At 33.2% G+C, this 19,866-nt stretch overlaps 2 protein-coding genes and 1 pseudogene across 3 annotated transcripts; 2 read left to right on the top strand and 1 right to left on the bottom strand.

Annotated features, from left to right (window-relative positions):
- Positions 1-273: 273 nt before the first annotated feature.
- Positions 274-2,689, top strand: LOC104702184 (protein SPEAR1). 2 transcript variants are annotated; one of them, XM_010418015.3, is made up of 5 exons: positions 274-656; positions 1,196-1,291; positions 1,623-1,663; positions 1,931-2,006; positions 2,371-2,689. In XM_010418015.3, the coding sequence occupies exons 1-5, from the start codon at positions 426-428 to the stop codon at positions 2,473-2,475; spliced, it is 549 nt and encodes a 182-aa protein (XP_010416317.1). In that variant the 5' UTR covers positions 274-425; the 3' UTR covers positions 2,476-2,689. The 2 variants fall into 2 exon arrangements, with proteins under 2 accessions (XP_010416317.1, XP_087365559.1); XM_087509433.1 differs by lacking the exon at positions 1,196-1,291.
- Positions 2,690-9,115: 6,426 nt separating this feature from the next.
- LOC147950352 (uncharacterized protein At2g29880-like) lies at positions 9,116-9,856 on the bottom strand (annotated as a pseudogene).
- A 2,469-nt stretch (positions 9,857-12,325) lies between these two features.
- On the top strand, positions 12,326-14,857 carry LOC147950351 (uncharacterized). The gene is made up of 2 exons (XM_087513087.1): positions 12,326-13,523; positions 13,647-14,857. The coding sequence occupies exons 1-2, from the start codon at positions 12,326-12,328 to the stop codon at positions 14,855-14,857; spliced, it is 2,409 nt and encodes an 802-aa protein (XP_087369213.1).
- Positions 14,858-19,866: the final 5,009 nt, after the last annotated feature.

Here is a 19,866-nt window from a genome sequence, read left to right as displayed (position 1 = left end):
AGAAAATTAAGCTAATCATCCATATTATTTTATTGCACAATTATTGTAATTAATTAAATTGTAAACTAATTAAAAATAAAATAAAAAGAAAGTTGCAAAATCAAAATAAGGGCATAAATTCTACGTAATGTAATGTATTTGTGTGCGTGGCGTATCTATTGAAATCTGGACAAAATCTGATCCAGCGATGCAGTAGTTATACTAAGGGTTTTTATTTTATCTTATAAATTTAAAATAAAATTATTTTTTAGAAAGCTTATAAAAAATGCGAACACCAATTCACCATGAAAGAGATCTCTCTAATTTCTTAGCTCAAAGCAAAGACAAATCATTTCTCTCTTTCTCTCCATAGAGAAGACTCTCTCTCTCTCTCTAGTTTTCTTGATTTTTTTCTGGTGTCCTTTAAGACGATCAAGCTAGGAAACATGGGAAGTAGTTTCTTTGGTAGACCAAACATGGGAGGGTCTTCGCCATCTTCATCGTCTCCAACGTCGTCTTCTTCTTCTCCGGCGACAAGAAGAGGGAAAAAGAATGGCTCAGAGAAGCCCAAGCAGCCACAGAGAGGTCTCGGAGTAGCACAACTGGAGAAGATTAGATTACACGGCGAAATTAGTTGCAATAGCTTCAACAATTATAACCCTTCTTTGTATCCTCAGGTAACATATACAGTCACTTCTTAATATAACCAAGAGATTCCGATACGACACGTAGTTTCAAAATTTAATTAAGACAACCACGGGTTGGGTTAACAGGAACATAGATATGAGCCATTAAACGTCCACTAACTAAGACCCCATAAGTTGGTTAACATAGTAGGTTTTGCTTTTATCTGATCATCAGATCCTTTTACAAAAACCGACCAAGTTTTTATTCATTGTCCCATGGCCTTTTGATGTTTGACTACTTAATCGCAATTTCCATTATAGACTTCTTTTTTCTATGGATTCAGTTAAGCATATGGAATTAGTCAGTTGAAATTCTATTTACAATAGATCTCGTATAACCTGTATACCTTATGTTATTGTAAAGCTCACGAGGGCAGTTTCCACATATTTCTTAAGATCTACACTTCATAAAATTTATGAAATAGATTAATTTACTGGATTTGTATAGTTATCGATCTAATTCCCTAATTTTCAAGAGTATATTTACGTTTTATATTAATTAAAACTTCGTATGTAAATGTGATATATAGGAGGATGTGAGGATGCAAGGATATTCATCCATACCATCACCATCACCATCACCATCACAATCTTCGGCTCCTTACGGTTTCTATCCAAACATGATGGTGTAGTTACTTTCCCTTTAATGCTGTATATGTGTGCCTTTTGTAGAGATGATATTTTGTTATATTCAGCAACATATATAGGTTTTGGGTATATGAAGAAGAATAAAGTACTTAACTCCCTAATATCATTAGTTTATTAATTTGAATATCACATAGGGAAATATTCAACAAGATTTGGCCGATCATGTTTCCATGTTTCACAAAACTCATTTCAAACAATTATAAAACAAAACAAAATATATAATGTAAAAGATTCTCAAAAAAAAAAAAAAAGTATAATGTAGACCAAAAATATCAACTACTAACGGTTTATTATTTCTGCTCTTTGCAGATGGGAGTACACAGAGATCAATACGAAAGAGCAAACATGAGGTAGGGCCATTTCTACCCCATGGCAGAGTAGGCAAATGCCATGGGTCCATCCCAAATATTAAAAAAAAATTTTAAGCAAAAAGATCCAATTTTTTCAAAAAAAAAATTTATTAAAGGTTTTTAGGTTTTTTAAAAATTTGACAGAGGTCCCATATTTGTTTAAGACGGGGCTGGGTACGTACATAATCACTTATATGTGTAGGTGTATGTGTTATAAGTTTTGTATTGTCTTAAAAATAGCTTCATTTTTGTTTTTTGTTCAAATAGTTGGAACCCAAGCCACGGCATCTTGGAGAGCCAACATTCTTTCGAACCAAACATCACCAGACGTTTCTTAAACGAGGTACTTTCTCTATACCCTCAAACATATATGCAGCATATGTGTCAAAATTAGTAATAGTGTGTCACATGATCAAATCTTCAACTAATTAAGGGGTCGAATTGGTAGCTAGTATACACGTTCATACACATGTCAATGTCATTAGTTTAAAAAATTAACCAATCAATTTCTCTTATCTTGAAAGTTGAAATAGGAATTTTTTTTTTTCGTTATACGTCGTTCATGGTAGCCATATATATATTGTTCAATGTAGTTATGTCATGGTTAAATGATGGTTGACATGATTTAAAGTGTTAATAAGTCGTAGATGGATTTGTATATAAGTGATTCTAGTAATAACAAAAAAAAGAATTGTCTAAATATATAGGATCCAAGTTCGACAAGGCGAAGTAAATCTTTGGGATCTGGAAACCAAAACTCGGGATCGAGTGAAAATCAAGAGCTAGATTTGGAGTTGAGATTGTCACTTTGATCATTATTTTTGTAATAGTTTGGTTAAAATAAAAAAGAAGTCGAATCATTTCAATTTGTAGTCTTTATATCGTAGGGGTATGTTTAAAAGTAATGGAGAGATTGTTTGTACATTTGGGGGGGGGGGGGGGGGGGATTAAAGGTAGATTTATAGAAATTTATGCTTCTCATGCAACACAATGATTTTATCTCACTCTTTTTTTTTTCTTGGGCAACTGATTTTATCTCACTCATGTGTTCTACAAATTAGTACTTCCAGACTACCCCATAAAGTAACCATTTTATGGTAAATTTCAGTAGAATCAAACAAGGTTTAAGGTTCGTCTAAACATAATACAGTATGCTTATATTATAGCTTACCAAAATTTGCTTATATCATCCAAATAAAGAAAAACATAAACTATTTGTGAGCATCACATCGCAAATTTCAGAGTTTTAATTATATCATTAATCTAAACTCGAGTAAAGTGACATTAGTAAGGAAAAAAAAAAATTAACAATCAAGCAGTAACTGGAACATCATCATCAACAGGTGAAGAAGTTTTCTTCTTGCAGCAACAAGTGTTGTATAGTTTACAATATCCTCCAGCAGGAAACCCTAACTGATGGCAAAGTCCATTGCAGTCAGGTTTAACAAAAGATCCACATACTCCAGGACACATCCAGTTGTATATTTCAGGTCTTGCCTCTGAACCTGCGAATATTTATTACATTCATAGCCAAAAAAAAAATCACACTGGTTATGATACATTGCATACATATTCGAAAGTTCATACATAACAAAGTTAAATATATATGACCAAGAAAACTTTTTTTTTTTTTTTTTTTGACAAAACTTATTTTGTTTTTTTTTGTTTTTTTGATTAAAAACAAAACTTATTTTGTTAATTGTAAAAGATTACCTGAAATCAAAAGGATGAGAACAAGAGAAATCATCATGAGTGTATTCTTGCTTGCCATTATATTTAAAATTTTCTGTTTGTGTTTCTCTTCTTTGCGTGTCTTAGTCGTGTTATAGAAAATTAAACCACATAAAACCTACTACTCTATATATGTGTGTGTGTGTATAAGCGTTTATCTCAAATCCTCGTATTAATTTTGAATTTCAGTTTGTCGAAATCAGCGGTATTTTTAATTGTGCAAATTACCAAAATGTAGAAGAGATTTTGGAAGGAAGTAAATAAATACTCTTTCTTTATGTGGCTGATTTTTTCCTTAAAACTTTCGAAATTCAAGATTCTGATATCTTTTACCATCAGTTTTTATTCTCTTAGTCCAAATATCTCTATCCAGGGACGACTAGACGAGTAGACTGGGGCCTATCCAAGCTGTTATTAAGAATAGTTTACGTAATATCTTTCAAAAACATTATGATAGAAACTTTATATCAAAGTCATTTTTCAAAAACAAAAAGCCCAAGCAAATATATAAAACGGTAAGAACAAATGAAATGTCTAAAATAAAAACCATAGAAATAGTATACCATTCATTATATTTAAAAATTTAATGATTGCAAAACCAGACCAAAAAGCTAACGAAGGCAGGCCACGTCTTCGAATTCGAAGTCATAGCTACAAAAATAATGAATCGTCAGTCAACACTTCATCACCCAAGATAACTTATATATATTGTTTCATCTTCTGAAGTTTAAGTTGTTTAAATAAAAAGTTACAATTGAGTCTTTAAATAAATAAAGTAATAAGTAAATATAATCAATTTATGAGCTATCACTATTATATTCTACGTCTTCTAATCGCTTCTTCTTTGTTTTCATGATCCATGACGCAATGTTTAAATTCTTGTTCCTTTGATGGAGCAAATTGCACTTTTTTCATAATTTTACGACATTTCTTTTGAATATTCTGCATATTATTTTAGTTATGGTATAGATTGATTGTGAGGTCAATAACACAAAAAAATATGGAAAGATATACGTACTTGATGTTCCTTATGACGAATAATTTTGCCGATGGAGTGTAAGTGTTTACATCTAGTCCATTTTTTTTTAGTTTTGTCCCACATGAATTACTTAGGTTTTGTTGTGTATGCATATTGACTGACCTCGTCAAATTTCAGATTTAATACTTTCAATTGCTTTGCTAGTTTTATAATTGTTAGCATGATGCGTTCGTCAATTTGGTTCAATGGTGAGTGTACAAGATCTTCCATTCTACTTCAATAATTCAGTATCTTCATCATAAACGTAGAAACAGAATTAGTAACTCAACAAAAACAATTAATTCTTCTATCATTCTAATCATTCTAATTTATTTTTGAAATTATGAAAATGTTCTATTATATTTGATATTTGATTAATGGGAAGGAAATAAGAAAAAGAGATGTTTAAAGGTAATGATTTAATTAAAGAGATTAAGAAATAATGTACCTGAAACAGAAATGCTTAGGGGTGTATTCTTTTTTTTTTTTTGAACAAACATATGTTTCATTCTATTAAGACAGAAACAGAACATACAAAGTAAGGATCATTGTTTAAAACACAACAAAGATAGGCAATTCCCAAAGCCATAACAACAAAGAGATAGAGGTAGATAAGGGTCATCGAGATTGTAGTCTTGAGAGCTATGAGCCAAAACCTAGCAAGGGTTTCGGAACCTTTGAGATCAAGCAATAGCGATGCAGCTTCCAAGAATAAGTCGATGGAAGTAAAAGTGGCCACTGTCTTGTATTGAAGACCAAGCGGCATTGAAGAAGCCAAAGCTGAGATATTCACCGGGGTGAGTATGTCTACCCAAAGGATAGCTTTGTCAGGATTTCGAGCAGGGTTGAAGATACTCTGGTTGACGGTCTTTAGGGACTTGATAGAGATGAATGGATTCGGTGTAAAACTCTGGAAGTTGTAGTGGTAACTCCCACTCCATAGAGATGGGGTCATAATGCTACTGGACTTCAAGTTTTTAGGAGGGTGCTTCAAAAAGTCGATACATTGCAGTTTATAGTTTTATGTAAGAATACAAGATGATGGAGGAGGGGGCCTGAAGATACATCGGTAATCACAGCGCCATAAGGTCTGAATCATAATCCTGAGTTCATTCATGCTTCTTACCTCAATAGCAGAATCATTACGTAGATCTAAAAACAGGTTTCCTACAAATATCCTTAGCCAAACTAGCAACAATGGTGGTTTACTTTCCAAATGCAGTCTTCGAACAAATGGTTCCATAAATCCACACACATAATGACTAGAATGGAAGAGATTTGAATTCCGCTCAAACCTGGATAACAGGAAGGGAAGATCGATGAAGACATCTTTTGGAAACGGGCTCAAGAACCTTAACGGGCCGAGGAAGATTGGGCCCAACAGCGGAAAACCTAGTTTTACGGTCGGGGGTATCAGAGGGTTCACGCAGCGGTGGGGTTGAGCGGATGTCTGATTCAGGGGCTCAAGCATCTCCATTGAGGGGAGGGAAGGTGATTGGGGGTTGAAAGCGAGGCTTGATGCATCAGAAGGGAGTCCTAGGAGTTTAAGTTCTCCGGTACAAGAAATCGATACCAAAGTGAGGAGACCGTCGTGCGCCGTCGACAACTCCACCAGGCAAGGCGTATCTGATGGTTCTAGAGGATCTACTCCTTCCATCAAAGGTACCTGGTTTAAGATCTCCTCTTTGTGAAACAGAAATCCAGATCTGACAAAGTTTGGGTCTTCAGATATCATCTCCGAGAAAGAGTTTTGAAGCGGTACAGAGTTGGGAGACTCCGGCCAGCAGCTGTTCTCTTTGGATTGCAGATCAACTATTGGAGGCAAGTGGGTGAGAAGGGTTAAAGAGAGATAAAAGGGGAACAAAATCTTAAACAAAAGGAAGAAGAAAACTAGACTACGAAAGCGAAGACAAAGAGGAGAGATTCAGGTTAAGATTAAGTCCCAACGCCAGCAAAGTTTTCCTTCGCCGGCGTCGGAGGAGAGTTGCGTTGAGGGTTCCTCGATTATCGTGTCTGGGAGAAAAGCGATTTTTTATCGTGGGTTAATATATCGGCAGGACCTATGGCTTAGGGATGTATTCAAAATATGATTTTGGAGGATTTTGTGGGATTTATAATATTTTAGATTTTAGGAGATTTACAGTAATATTTTAAAGTATTTAGGTGGATTTATTATTATTTTTAATTTTTTTTTTTTTAAATAAAAAATAGTTTGTGATTTGATGAAATCTGGTGAGACTTGGTTGATTTTAAGAGATTTGCACCCAAAATACATTGTTCATCAACTTTTTAAACACAGTCATCCTCCGTAATAGTCATATTGGTCAAACAAATCGTAATGATGAACAAGAATAACAGAACATCTCTGGTTGCTTTCATGTCTTCTTAACTTTCTTGTTGACAAACCCATATTTTTTATATAAATCATAATCCAAGTGTACTAAACCCATATCTTTCAATTCAAATCTAGCAATTGAGAGCTTCATTGCTCCAAATTAAATATTCAAGTTGATCCGAACAGCATAACACAAATATTTAAATTGAAAAGTACAAAAAATAATTTAAAGATAAATTAAAGCACTCGTATTGCATCATTACCTAATATTCATAGCATTGATTCACATATGTGTAGTTATTGTTTCTCTCCAGTTATTAGCATGAAATCGGTCCACATATATGTAGCTATTGTTTCTCTCCAGTTATTAGCATGAAATCTTTGCTGTTCTTGAGTACCATGAAGCTCTTCATCCTCATTATTTTCATCATCATCTCTTTCGTCAACATTGTTTTCTTTAGGAAGAAACACACCCAAGCGACATTTTTTACAAAGATAGTTATGTAAAACAAAACATGCAAGAACTAACTCCGCTTGTGTTTTATATGGAAAGGGTGGTGCATATTTGAAGATAAGAAATCTTGATTTGAAAATCATCTCTACTACATTTCACAAACTAGAATGACGATGGTTGAACAACTCATTTTGATTTACGGGATCTTTTCCTTGCCATCTAAAGTCTTGGAGATGATACCGAGTACTTCGAAATGAAGCTAAAAATTTACGACGATTGGCGAATCCCCAGTCAGCTAAATAAAAATTTCCTGAAATTTTATAAAAAAAACTCAAATATAAGTGAGTCAAAAAGCAGATAAATAACAAATTCTTGTTTTTCTAATCATAATGTAAATGACATATCTTCATGAACTGTTAACTTGTTAGTGCTTCTTGTTAAAGCATCATGTAAAACTTTTGAGTCATGAGCTGAACCTTCCCATCCACTAAGAAAATATATAAATTCTAATCAAAATTACATGTACTAAAACATTTTGCGATAATTGTCCTTTTCGGTTACGATAAGGAGCTGTTTCTTTTCCAGATATCATTGCAGGAATATTTGTTCCATCAATAGCCCCCACACAATCCTTAAATAAATGAAAACAAAATATTAAAATTTTGAGAGTTCATTAAAAATAAAAAAAGGGAACAAGAAATCGCATACCTTAAAATAAGGATAAAATTTTGTACTGTCTTTTATTTTTGTGGGTACTGTAAGCCCGGGGTTTGCCATGTAGCTTCGAGCAAGTGCGATTAACATATTCAGAATTGTGTTAAAGCTCTTGCTTATTGAGAATTTTGACATTTCGAATCTAACTTCAGCATTGATATACCTCGCATTTTGACCAACAATAAACAAAAACGTTGCAAACATTTCTTCAACTGAAACATTTCTTGTGTCTCTTAAACCCATCTTCACTCTAAATATGTTGCATAGCTTTAGGAATGGCTCTAGATACATACGATATAGCCCTCAGAATTTGTCACGATCTTTGACTAGCGCATATCGTATGTATTCATAACCAAGTCTTGTTTTCTGATCTGGAGTTGCATTTTTGGATAAAAATAATGGATTTTTGCAATGATGGACAAAAGCAATAACATTATGTCAACATCCGATTTGAAATTCCTCATTCTTTTTATTTTTCTTCTTGCTTGTATCTCTTCACTTTCTTGAACAATACGATCCATTTTTAAAAGTACACAATAATACAATAAAAAAAACGTTGGATGAAAAACCAAAAAAAGTAACGACTTGAAACAGAGATTCTATTATGAGTATTACATACAATTCATACATAGGCTAAAAGGCACATGGTCATTAAAAGATATTAAGAACTACGTAACTGAAATTATAAGAAAATGGTGTACCTCACAGTAAACTAGCGGCGGTGATGTCAACTCTCGAGAAGACTAACAAATGAGTTAGGGCAAATATCATTTACACATATATAAGAGATTATGTTGCCTCCAAATTTTTACCCTCCAAAATTTGCTTCCAATTTTTTTTACCTGCCAAAAGAAATATAGGGGGTGTACCATTTTTTTTATTTATGAATTTGAGGAGGGATTATACTCTTTTCATCCGATTCAACACAACTCAGTGACTATTCTCTTTTTTACCTCTAACATAATATGTTGCAAGTGATCATGGAATGAGTTGATTATATGTAGAAGAGAATATAATTAGAGATATTAAACTAAAACTGAAACTATAATTAAAATAAAACTCATAAAATATTTTAAAGTATTAATAAAATGTTACCTAAAACCATAAAATATTTTTAAATTAATGCAAAAAGAAAATAAAAATAAAAAACTGAAACTGAAATAGAAAACCTATCCTCACTCCATATTGATCCATAAAACTTCACTCACTTGGTTTACAAAGGTTTTGTATAATCCATCCCTTACGCTCTGCTATGGACATATGCACAAATCCATATTTCATACATAAGCTGTGAACCAATAGCATAGCCTCATACCGCATGCCGTTGGTCAAATCAGGAATTTCTTTAATAGCATCCCACACATTATTAGCTTTGTCATCAGTTTCTTTTTCCCATCTTCTCTGTATCATACCAAAAAAATCTGATGACCAAATTCTGCCACCATATTCACTTCATCAAAATCCTTGTTCGAACTACATGCATCAGTTATAGCGTTCTTGCGTGAAGGAAGCTTTCCTAACCTGATTTCCTCTAACGAAGAGAAAATTTCTTGCACAAATCTTTCTTCGTATGGTATATCCTCTACATCATTCATTATTTGGATATGACTTAAATCATTTATCCCATCACTGTCTCCAACTTGAACCTGTATCAACGGCATCGCCTAAACCCATAGCATTCCATCCAGTTGCAGAATTCAATGCAAATATAGTTCTTAAGTCCCCAAAATCTTCAAATGATTCATCACGCAAATGTGTTTTAGTTGGATGAGCCTATATATATATATATATAAATTTGTGGATATGTTAGTTTTAATACTTAAGCTTCCCTGCTATACTCAAGTTTAAGTTTTAATTTTTTACCTTCAAAAATGTATCCCATACTTCATCTGTAGCAGTAAATTTCTTCGTTTCAGGATCCCATCCAAACCCTGAACTAAAACGAAGAAATTATGTGAAGCTGTTGTACTTAACCTTCAAGATGTTCATCCCATTTTTGTACTCATTGTAGGTTTTCTTAGTCCCAAGCTGTTTATTTAGAGGTGGTAATATTCTTGTTTCCACCGTCATTTTGTTGAACTTGCAATTAGCATTACAAAAACCTTGATTGACTCCATCCACTATCAGACGCAATAACAACTTGTGTTTAGGTTCAGACCATTCTTTATCTTGACCTTTAGCTTACACATCTTCTGTATCTCCCAATGTAGCTTGGAAACTAAAGCCATACAAAAGAAACAAAAAAAAATATGTAATGCAAACATTAACCACAAACGTTAAAAAGCAGAACAATTCGACATATGAATTTTTTAAAAATATCCCAACAAACAATCTCTAAAACCAAACAATCCTACCAGAAACCATATGTTCATTACATAAGTTTTAAGAACAACAGATGGTACTTTCTAATAGCAGGTAAACAATAAACTAACAATATCTAAGACAAACATCATCTAAACGCATGAAAGTGACACAAACACTGAAACAGAACATGGAGATTAACAAAAATAAATCAAGAGAAATACTCACTTTGACAAGAGAGAAATATAGCATTTACCCTAATATCAATAGTATTTGTGTAAGCTGCGACAAGAGTGTATATACCCAACAACTAACCCTAATAAAATAAAATAAATCAAGAAGTGAAGCCCATAATGTTAACACACAAGAAAACAGCCCAAATAGTGGCTCAAAAAAAATATAACTCCATACACAATGCTTGGTATTGTTTTTCCCCTCAAGGAACCAAAAGATATACACATTAGAAAGCTAAGGAATCGAAAATCTAATCAAGTGAAAGTTAAGAGTAAAGCTAAGCAATCAAAATCCAATTTTGAGATTGAGCAATTTCAGAATTTTGTTTATGAATGATTCAAAGACGACTCTTAGATCAATGAAAAGTTCAAGACACGTCTTCTGGGATTTTTGTTAGTGAGAGAAATGACTTTAACAATAAGGATGTGGAAAAGTGACTTTTTTTTTCCTTTCTGTGATTTTTTTTTAAAACCAATCCTTCAAAAACACACTTCCGAATATGAGATTTTTTTAATAGGATTTCTTTTACAAAAATGTATCCAAAGTCGCTCACAATTACTGCTATGTTATTCTAAAAAAAAAATTGGTTTTGAATAACAGTGGATTTGTTATGATTTTTGCAGATTATTAATTGAATAAAAAGTGGATTGTAAATGATTTTGAATGATTTTTAACAAATTTTATATTCAATAACAGTGGATTTGAGAAGTGATTTTAAAATCACTAGTTGAATAACAGGGGAATTTTAAAAAAAATCACAAATCCTCTAAAATTCTATTTTGAATACACTCCCCTGAACTTTACTTTGTTCAATATAGGATTATAATTTTTAAGTGTGCGACAGAAACAAAGAGATTTAAGTAAGTTGATGAATAATGGTTAAGAGTGGTTGTTAAAACATCTATTTATATAGTACTAAAAATTGTGTTTCCTCAAAATAAAAATAAAAACTAAACGTTGTGATTGTTCGTAACGAAACGATAAGACTTTTTGGGCTGTTACACTGTTCTATAAATTTAAATCAAATTAATTCAAAACCAAGTGTTCACTAATATTAATAAATCTCACATTTGACTAGTATGACCAGTATATAAGCTTACTTTTATATCTCATGAAATTTAATAGGTTTGTATCACCATTGTAGCAATTCTTAACATAGATTATATCGAATTAATAACTTTAAGTTTTCATGTGTGGTCAATAAATCTATAAACATCTATACTAATATAATAGCCACTCTCCAACTTATTTATTATTAAACATCATAAATTACGTGTATCTCTCTTAAAGTTTTTATATTTTTTGTTTAACTCACCATTTTAATTAAGCATCAATTGACAACTGTTTTGGTTTCAATATTTATCTATAGCATTCTTTTAGACTTTCAAACATTGTACGGTTGTGAATACTTTAAAATTTGTTAACATTTTGATAAATAATTATGTTTAAATTAGTATATCATATTAAAAAATAATTGTTAAAATGTCTTGTTATATTAAATGTTAACAAATTAATACATTACTAACTGTATTCCTAAATATTATAAATACTTCTTTATAAACAATATTACAAACTCTATTTTTTGCCTCTTTTTTTTTTTTTTTATATATCTTCAAACCTTCAACTAATGTATACTCTAGATAGTGCGACATACAACTGCCCATGCCTAAAAACAGGTTTCAGAAGATATAAGTCAATTCTACTTAAACTTTATCCTTGATTCTTATTAATCGTCATTGCAGAACAAGATCTAATTGGGAATTGTTTCTTCCGTAAAGTAACTTGCATTTTACCATTTGTTTTACAAAGAACAATCCTTGGAAGAACTATTACATGTCCTACGTTATGATCAGTAATAATTTTTTCCTCAATAATATGAATACCCAGACGTGTAATAATCAAACATGTACCATTGCAAAGTCCTTTAACTTGATACAGAAGTGGTTAAGGGAGACTGATTTGCAGTTTGGTTGTTTGTTAGAGACTCGAGTGCAAGAGAAAAATGCTCAACGTATAGGAGGGAAGGTGTTTAGGGACTGGTCAATGTTGACGAATTATGAATTTAATAGTCGAGGTCGTATGTGGGTTGTCTGGAAGAATAATGTGCATGTGACTCCTTTCTACAAGAGTGAACAGCTGATCACTTGTTCGGTCAAGTTGGAGGATCAACAGGAAGAGTTCTTCTGTTCGTTTGTATATGCATTGAATATTGTGGAGCAATGTAAGGTTTTATGGCAAGAGTTGAAGGATCATGCGTACTCTCCGATTATAAACACCAAACTGTGGGTGCTTATGGGGCATTTCAATGAGACTTTAGATATTTCTGAACATTCGCGGGTGGAGTATCATCCATTGGTTACTCGTGGTATGAGGGATTTTCAGTCTGTTGTGGGGTATTGTTCACTTACTGATATTGCGTCGAATGGTCCGTTGTTCACTTGGTGGAACAAACAGGATCATGATCCAATACTGAAAAAGCTGGACAGGGCATTGGTGAATGATGTTTGGCTCCAAAGGTTCCCGCGTGCTTATTCGGTGTTTGAGGCAGGGGGTTGCTCAGACCATTTGCGTAGTCTTTTGTTATTGCAGAGTGCAGAACCGGTTAGAAAGCGTCGTCCCTTTAAGTGTGCCAATGTTCTTACTACAATGGAGGATTTTAAGCCTATGGTTGACACCTACTGGAGGACAACACCCTCTCTGTATTTATCTACATCGACTCTGTTTCGATTTCATAAAAAACTGAAGGGGCTGAAACCATTGGTTCGTAGGATGGCAAAGGATCGACTTAGTAACTTGGAGAAAAGAACTCAAACCGCTTTTGAGGAGTTATGTGCAAAGCAAACGCAGAACATGACTTATCCTACTATTTTATCTATGGAGGAGGAGAATGAAGCTTTTCTTCGTTGGGATCATGTGGCCTCTTTAGAAGAAAGGTTTCTCAAGCAGAGGTCGAAACTGCATTGGTTGCAGGTTGGAGATAAGAATAACAAAGCTTTTCACCGTGCTGCTACCACTAGGAAAGCGGTAAATACTATAAATGAGGTTAACTGTCTGAATGGCACTGTCGCTAAGGGTGAGGATATTAAGATGGAGGCTGAGAGATATTTTAAAGAGTTTTTACAATTTTTACCACCTGACTTTGAAGGGGCAAATGTTACAATGCTTCAAGATTTGTTGTCGTTTTGATGTTCATCAGTTGACCAAGCGCGCCTTGTTGCGCCTGTGACTGCTGAGGAGATCAAGTATGTTTTCTTTGCTATGTCGAATGATATGTCTCCTGGTCCTGATGGCTTTACTTCGGAGTTCTATAAGGCGACATGGGATATTCTTGGCCCAGAGTTTACTCTTGCAGTTCAATCGTTCTTTGTCAAAGGATTTCTGCCCAAAGGTATAAACTCTACCATCTTACCACTTATCCCGAAGAAATTGGATGCTATGGAGATGAATGATTATAGGCCAATTTCTTGTTGCAATGTTCTATATAAGATCATTTCAAAAATTCTTGCTAATAGGTTGAAGGTGGTGTTGCCAAGTTTTATTGCCGGGAATCAATCAGCCTTTGTAAAGGACAGGCTGTTGATTGAAAATGTTTTGCTTGCTACAAAATTGGTCAAAAACTATCATAAGGAGGAAATCTCGGAGCGTTGTGCGATTAAGATTGACATATCGAAAGCTTTTGACTCGGTCCAATGGCCCTTCCTCTTGAATGTCCTCTCGGCACTGCAGTTTCCAGCAGAGTTCATCCATTGGATTCGATTGTGTGTTACAACTGCTTCTTTCTCTGTCCAAGTGAACGGAGAGCTTGCGGGATACTTTCCTAGCTCTAGGGGGTTGCGGCAAGACTGTTCTTTGTCACCCTATTTGTTCGTTATCTGCATAGATGTTCTGTCTAAGCTCCTTGACAACGCTGCTGGTGCAGATCAGTTTGGTTTTCATCCGCGGTGTAAAGCTCTCAATTTGACCCATCTAAGTTTTGCAGATGACTTGATGGTCCTATCTGATGGTAAACCACGTTCCATTGAGGGTATTGTCTCTGTTTTTGATAAGTTTGCCAAGCTCTCAGGCCTCAAAATAAGTATGGAGAAGTCTATGATGTATCTGGCTGGTGTTGCGGATCAGGCACGTCAACAAATATCACAACAGTTTGATTTTGTGGTTGGGGAGCTCCCTGTTCGATATTTAGGTCTGCCTTTGGTGACCAAATGCTTTACTTCCGCTGACTACACCCCTTTGCTTGAGCAGATAAGAAAGTGTATTGGTTCTTGGACCTCACGCAATCTTTCTTTTGCAGGTTGTTACAATCTCGTCACCTCTGTTCTATGGAGCATCTGCAATTTTTGGATCAGTGCATTTAGGCTTCCCCGACTGGCATCAGCTCTTGACGTTTTTATCAGACTCACGCCTTGATCGCCTTGGCAGTTTTTTTAACACATTACACATTCCAACTTACGGTGTACACTCTTTCGAGAGAACGCAACGACCGACGACATGGTAAACCTGCTAACCCATCAGGCCAATTGGTCAAATGGATTGATCGACAGGTGAGGGATCAGATTCTGTCCATTCAGCGAACGGGGGATAGAAGCTTCGACAATGGCCTTGAGGCTTGGTTCCAAACAAAAATTTGATCTTAGTCTTTCTTTAGTTATGTAATCTCTTCTGCTCAACTATTCAAACACTAGATGCACTTGTTGTAACCAAGCTATTTTTTCTTTGAATATAATTTAACATTACATTCAAAAAAATAAGTCCACTAGCTTGACAAATGTTATGTATAAGCATCACATGTGAATTTACTTTCAAAGATAACTTATGTTGGGGAAAGTTTGAAAAATTCATCGAATTTAAAAACTCAATAGAATATTCAAAACTAAAGTCATCTCCCTCATATTCATTACTATTGATCAAATCTACACTTAAATACACTTGTGATTTACCAGGGACCAATTTTAACATTTCCATGTTAATTCGCCAAGTGTATCATTTCGTGGGCTTAGTATTGCTCTATCTCTCAAATAATCTACGTTAGTATAATTCTCTTGAAAAGATGTATAAACATGGCTTGCTAACGATGTTATTGGGTCGCTCTCTGATTTCAACAATAAGCTATCATCAACATAAATATGATCTTCACGTGAATACTTGTACGTCTCGTTGATGATCTTACTTGCAGTACCATCACCAACCTTCAAATCCAATTAGAAAATTCAACTTCGGAAGCTCTTACCCTCATATTTTGTGAAAGTAAAAAATATGAAAAAGAAGGCCATATATAAGACTGATTTATTGACGCAAGTATGCTATCTTGTCGACTATTCTGAGCAATAACTGGTAATGTTTGCCTAAATTCGCCCCCTAATAAAATGGTTTTGCATCTGAATGGTTTTAAATGTGACTGATCATCAATAGTAGACATAATATCTTTTAAGGATCTATCAAGAGCTTCAAAGGCATATCTATGTGTCATTGGAGCTTCGTCCTAAATAATCAAACTTGTTTTTATCAAAAAAAAAGCTAACCTAGTTCCCGCTTTTATATCACAAACATAATCATCCATCAAGTTTAAAGGAATTTTAAATTGTGAATGTGCAGTTCTACCACCAGGAAGAAGTAATGCTGCAATTCTAGAAGATGCTACAAGAATTATAATTTCATTTTCAGAGCGTAACTTGTTAATTAACGTCCTGTAAACAAAAGTTTTTCCTGTACCTCCACAACCGTACAAAAAACAACTTTCCTTCCTTTTGTTTAACTAAAGAAAAAACAGCATCATACAATTCCTTTTGCTCTGTAGTTAACAAACGAAATTGTGTCTCAAACTCTTCTTTTAAACTTTCAATATTGAAATTTTGTTCTTCACTTAGTAATGAGTTTTAAAGCCGTGCAACCGTACTCTTATCAGGATTTGGCAAATCATGATAGTTTATGAGAGATTTATCATAGCGGTATAGTAACAATTCAATCTCAATAATAGCATATTTTTTTCAAATCCTCATCTGTCAAGTCATACTCCTTATAATTAAGAATTTATTCTTTTCTTGATATGTTATATCCTCACTTAAATCTTTCCAGAATTTATTCCACAATGAACTATCAACATTGTGAATAGTTCATGTAACTTATGAGGAGTCGATGATAACACAGCTTCTTTCATTGTTTCATGCCATTCCACATCATCTTCAAGAAAGCTACGAGCAACACATGATTCCTTAAATGTTTTATATTTCTTCCCTCTAAATGTTAACATACAATCAAAACTGGTTGGCCCTGTTAAGTGATTTAGTAACGGTTGTAGATAATATAATTCACCAAAAAAGAGTGTATAGTATATAAACGTCCAATTGATCAACATATTTTCCGTCTTTTCCACATATGAATTGATTTATTCCAAACATAATAAGTTGGAAAATGAACATATGTTAAGGTTCTTACAATTCATCATTCTGGTTTGTCTCTAACCACGCCTCAAACATACTTCGTTGGTACTCAGAATAATATGCCACATTATTCAAATTAGATAAATCTTTAAATAGGACAGGTTTTTGACCAGGAAGATGTATGCTTAACCTTTGCACCGAAGGATTCTGATGATGAATCTCAAACTTAATAATTCTCCACATTGATTCTCAAGAGGCTACATATCTACAATCAAGAAAATTTTCAACCTTATTGACCGTATCTATCTTATCCAGATTAAGATTACTTGTATTAGTCAATTTTTTTTTCTAAAACTATTGTAGCTTTATTGACTCCTTTCGTAATGTATTTGAATAAATATTTTACTGCAGTTGTTTTATTGCAAAACTCCACATTATATGGGCCTGGAATCGCTTCAATAATTCTAAATTATGAGGAACAACAAACTGATTATCTAATTTTATATATCCATTTATAACAAAGCTAGACTCTATTTTTCTTCACCTATATATTATGTAATTGTTCTCATCGATACATGATGAGTGACAAAAAGCTTGAGGATATTTTTTTTGTGCAAACACCATTTTCCATACATGAGTTGTTTGGGTTTTTAATTCCACACGGTCCATGCATCATATTTTGTGTCATTGATTCATAACCTTCTAGATCTATTAATTTATTAGGCAATTCAGCAGAAACAAATTGATCAATATCTTGTGAAAATCCAATATCACGTCCACCTTTAAGCTATACAAGAATATGTGCATGAGGAAGTCCACGTTTCTGAAATTCAATTGTATAGACAACTGCAAATTTTTTTTTTAAAGAGCATTAAGCAGATAAGTAGAAAGTATTATGCTAATAAATTTGTTTATTATATAGCTACATACCTCCATTGACAGGTCCAAAAAAGTTTTTATTTTTGATTATATTAATTAGTTCGTCTAGCTTTAAATAAAAAACTCGTGATTCAACATCTGGTCGATCATTAGCTGAATCATCACCAGAAATTTTTAAATATTCATTTATCTCTATCTATTTGGGATTAACAGTCATAGTGATAAACAAATTTGGGTTTCCAAAACAACGACAAAAGCCATTGCATCTTGATATTTTTCAGCCATATACCTTGGACTTCCCGTAACTGAAGAAGGCAATACTATTATTTTCCCAAGTGTATGTGGGTCATGATCACCTCTTGTTACAGCATCTTTTATATTGTTATAAATATCAGCTCTAATTTTTTCTGGTTAAGATTTATATATGTAAGAAGACTGGCTTCGATAGATGAAAAGGCATCAACAACAAACTGATGAAATAATCTTCCACTCATTATAATGGTATTTCCCTCCAAAGTCCTCTGTTGTATACGATACATATAATATTCAGTCATCGAAATATACCCTTTCTCATCATCTGAAGTGGAATTAGTGTGATATGTTATCCCTTCGTAAAATCCAATTTCTCCATAAGGAAATAACAAAGGATATTGCAAAGCCATGTATAGAGGATGAGAAGCCAAAATTCAATGCAAATTTCTTGTTTTATGTTGTAATAAAACATCATGTTCACCAACGTCTGAGAAACCACTCACAACTAAACCCGCTATTTCATTAGCTGATGGTAATTCATATTGATGTTTCCTCTTATCATATCTTACCATATGAATTTTCAGTTCCTCATCATTCCCGCTTTCATAAAGATCTCTAGATTTTCTAATGTTTTGGCTAGAATATTATTTTCATCAAATTTGTTTATTAGAGCTAACAAAATTTGCTCATCTACTATTTCTTTTCCACCTGAAAATATAGATAACCTATTTTCAACTCATTAGCGGTGTCAAATATATACATTTTTAAAAATTTAGGTTGTTGCCCATCCACTAGTAGAAGTGACCCAATACTATGATAATTTTCACCATGCACTTTAAAACAAAAAGGGACTGCTGAATTTAAAATTGAATAATCAATAGTAGCACCCATAGAACACATAGAGAACATAGAATTATATACTCTAATATGTCTTCGGAAAGATGGATCGGACAAAAGGTTTTTAATGGATGCGGAGGCTCTTGAATGATAGGCAATTTGAAACGCCCTTGTTTACAGCATATTGTAATTAAAGGTCTTTTTGTTTGACGATCCTTTGCAATACTTTCCTTATTAATTGATTTCGTTTGGTTTTTTTTGATGATATTGGTTGTTTACCTACATTTAATTAAACCAATTTGTTTATTAATTACTTACATTACGTTTTTAAAAAATTGTATATACAAATTAGAAAGTCATCAAAGAGCAAATAAGTTACCTTTAGAAGATATTTTCTTTCTAACTTGACTTGTCATTTGGTCCTGCTTACGCTTTCTCGAATTTGATATTGTGTTGTCATAAGTATGTCTGGCTTTTTCTTCGGCACTCTCTATTTCGATGCTCATTTGGAATGCTTGTATATATTATCAAAATGTTTGATACCCAGAAAGTAAAAGAATTGAAATTTCAACTAAAATTTCTAATACACTTTATTTACAAAATAATGGAAATTAACATGGATCATTTATATCCAATGGACATCTTTCATAGCAAAATAATAAAAAAAAATACTACATTTATACCATGTTTGTTAAAAAAAATATAAATAGGTTAAATAAGACAATAATATAACAGATATAAAATTATACCATGTTTGTTAAAAAATTTGGCTTATTCGTATCTCTAGCATCATTACATGTCATCATGCCTGATTAGTTAAAAATTAAAATATTAACCGGACTTGTTTAAATACTCTAACAAAAAACGTCCTGCAATATAACAATGCAAGATAAAATAAAATAAACTTTGTACGCCCAAAGGTTTACATCTTTATAGATCATTAATGTTATACTCTTTCTGAACTATATGACCACACATATAATAATAATCCTATAAAGATATTTTATTTCTATGAAGCGTCGTCATCATTCCTTCTTCTCGTAAAGCACCTTTTCATAAATCATGTGTTTA

The sequence above is a fragment of the Camelina sativa genome, chromosome 1, assembly GCF_030686135.1.
Source record: "Camelina sativa cultivar CO46 ecotype springtype chromosome 1, ASM3068613v1".
NCBI classification, from domain to species: Eukaryota; Viridiplantae; Streptophyta; class Magnoliopsida; order Brassicales; family Brassicaceae; genus Camelina; species Camelina sativa.
Note: the sequence above shows the minus strand (reverse complement) of the source record. Positions and strands in the feature narration are given on the sequence as shown.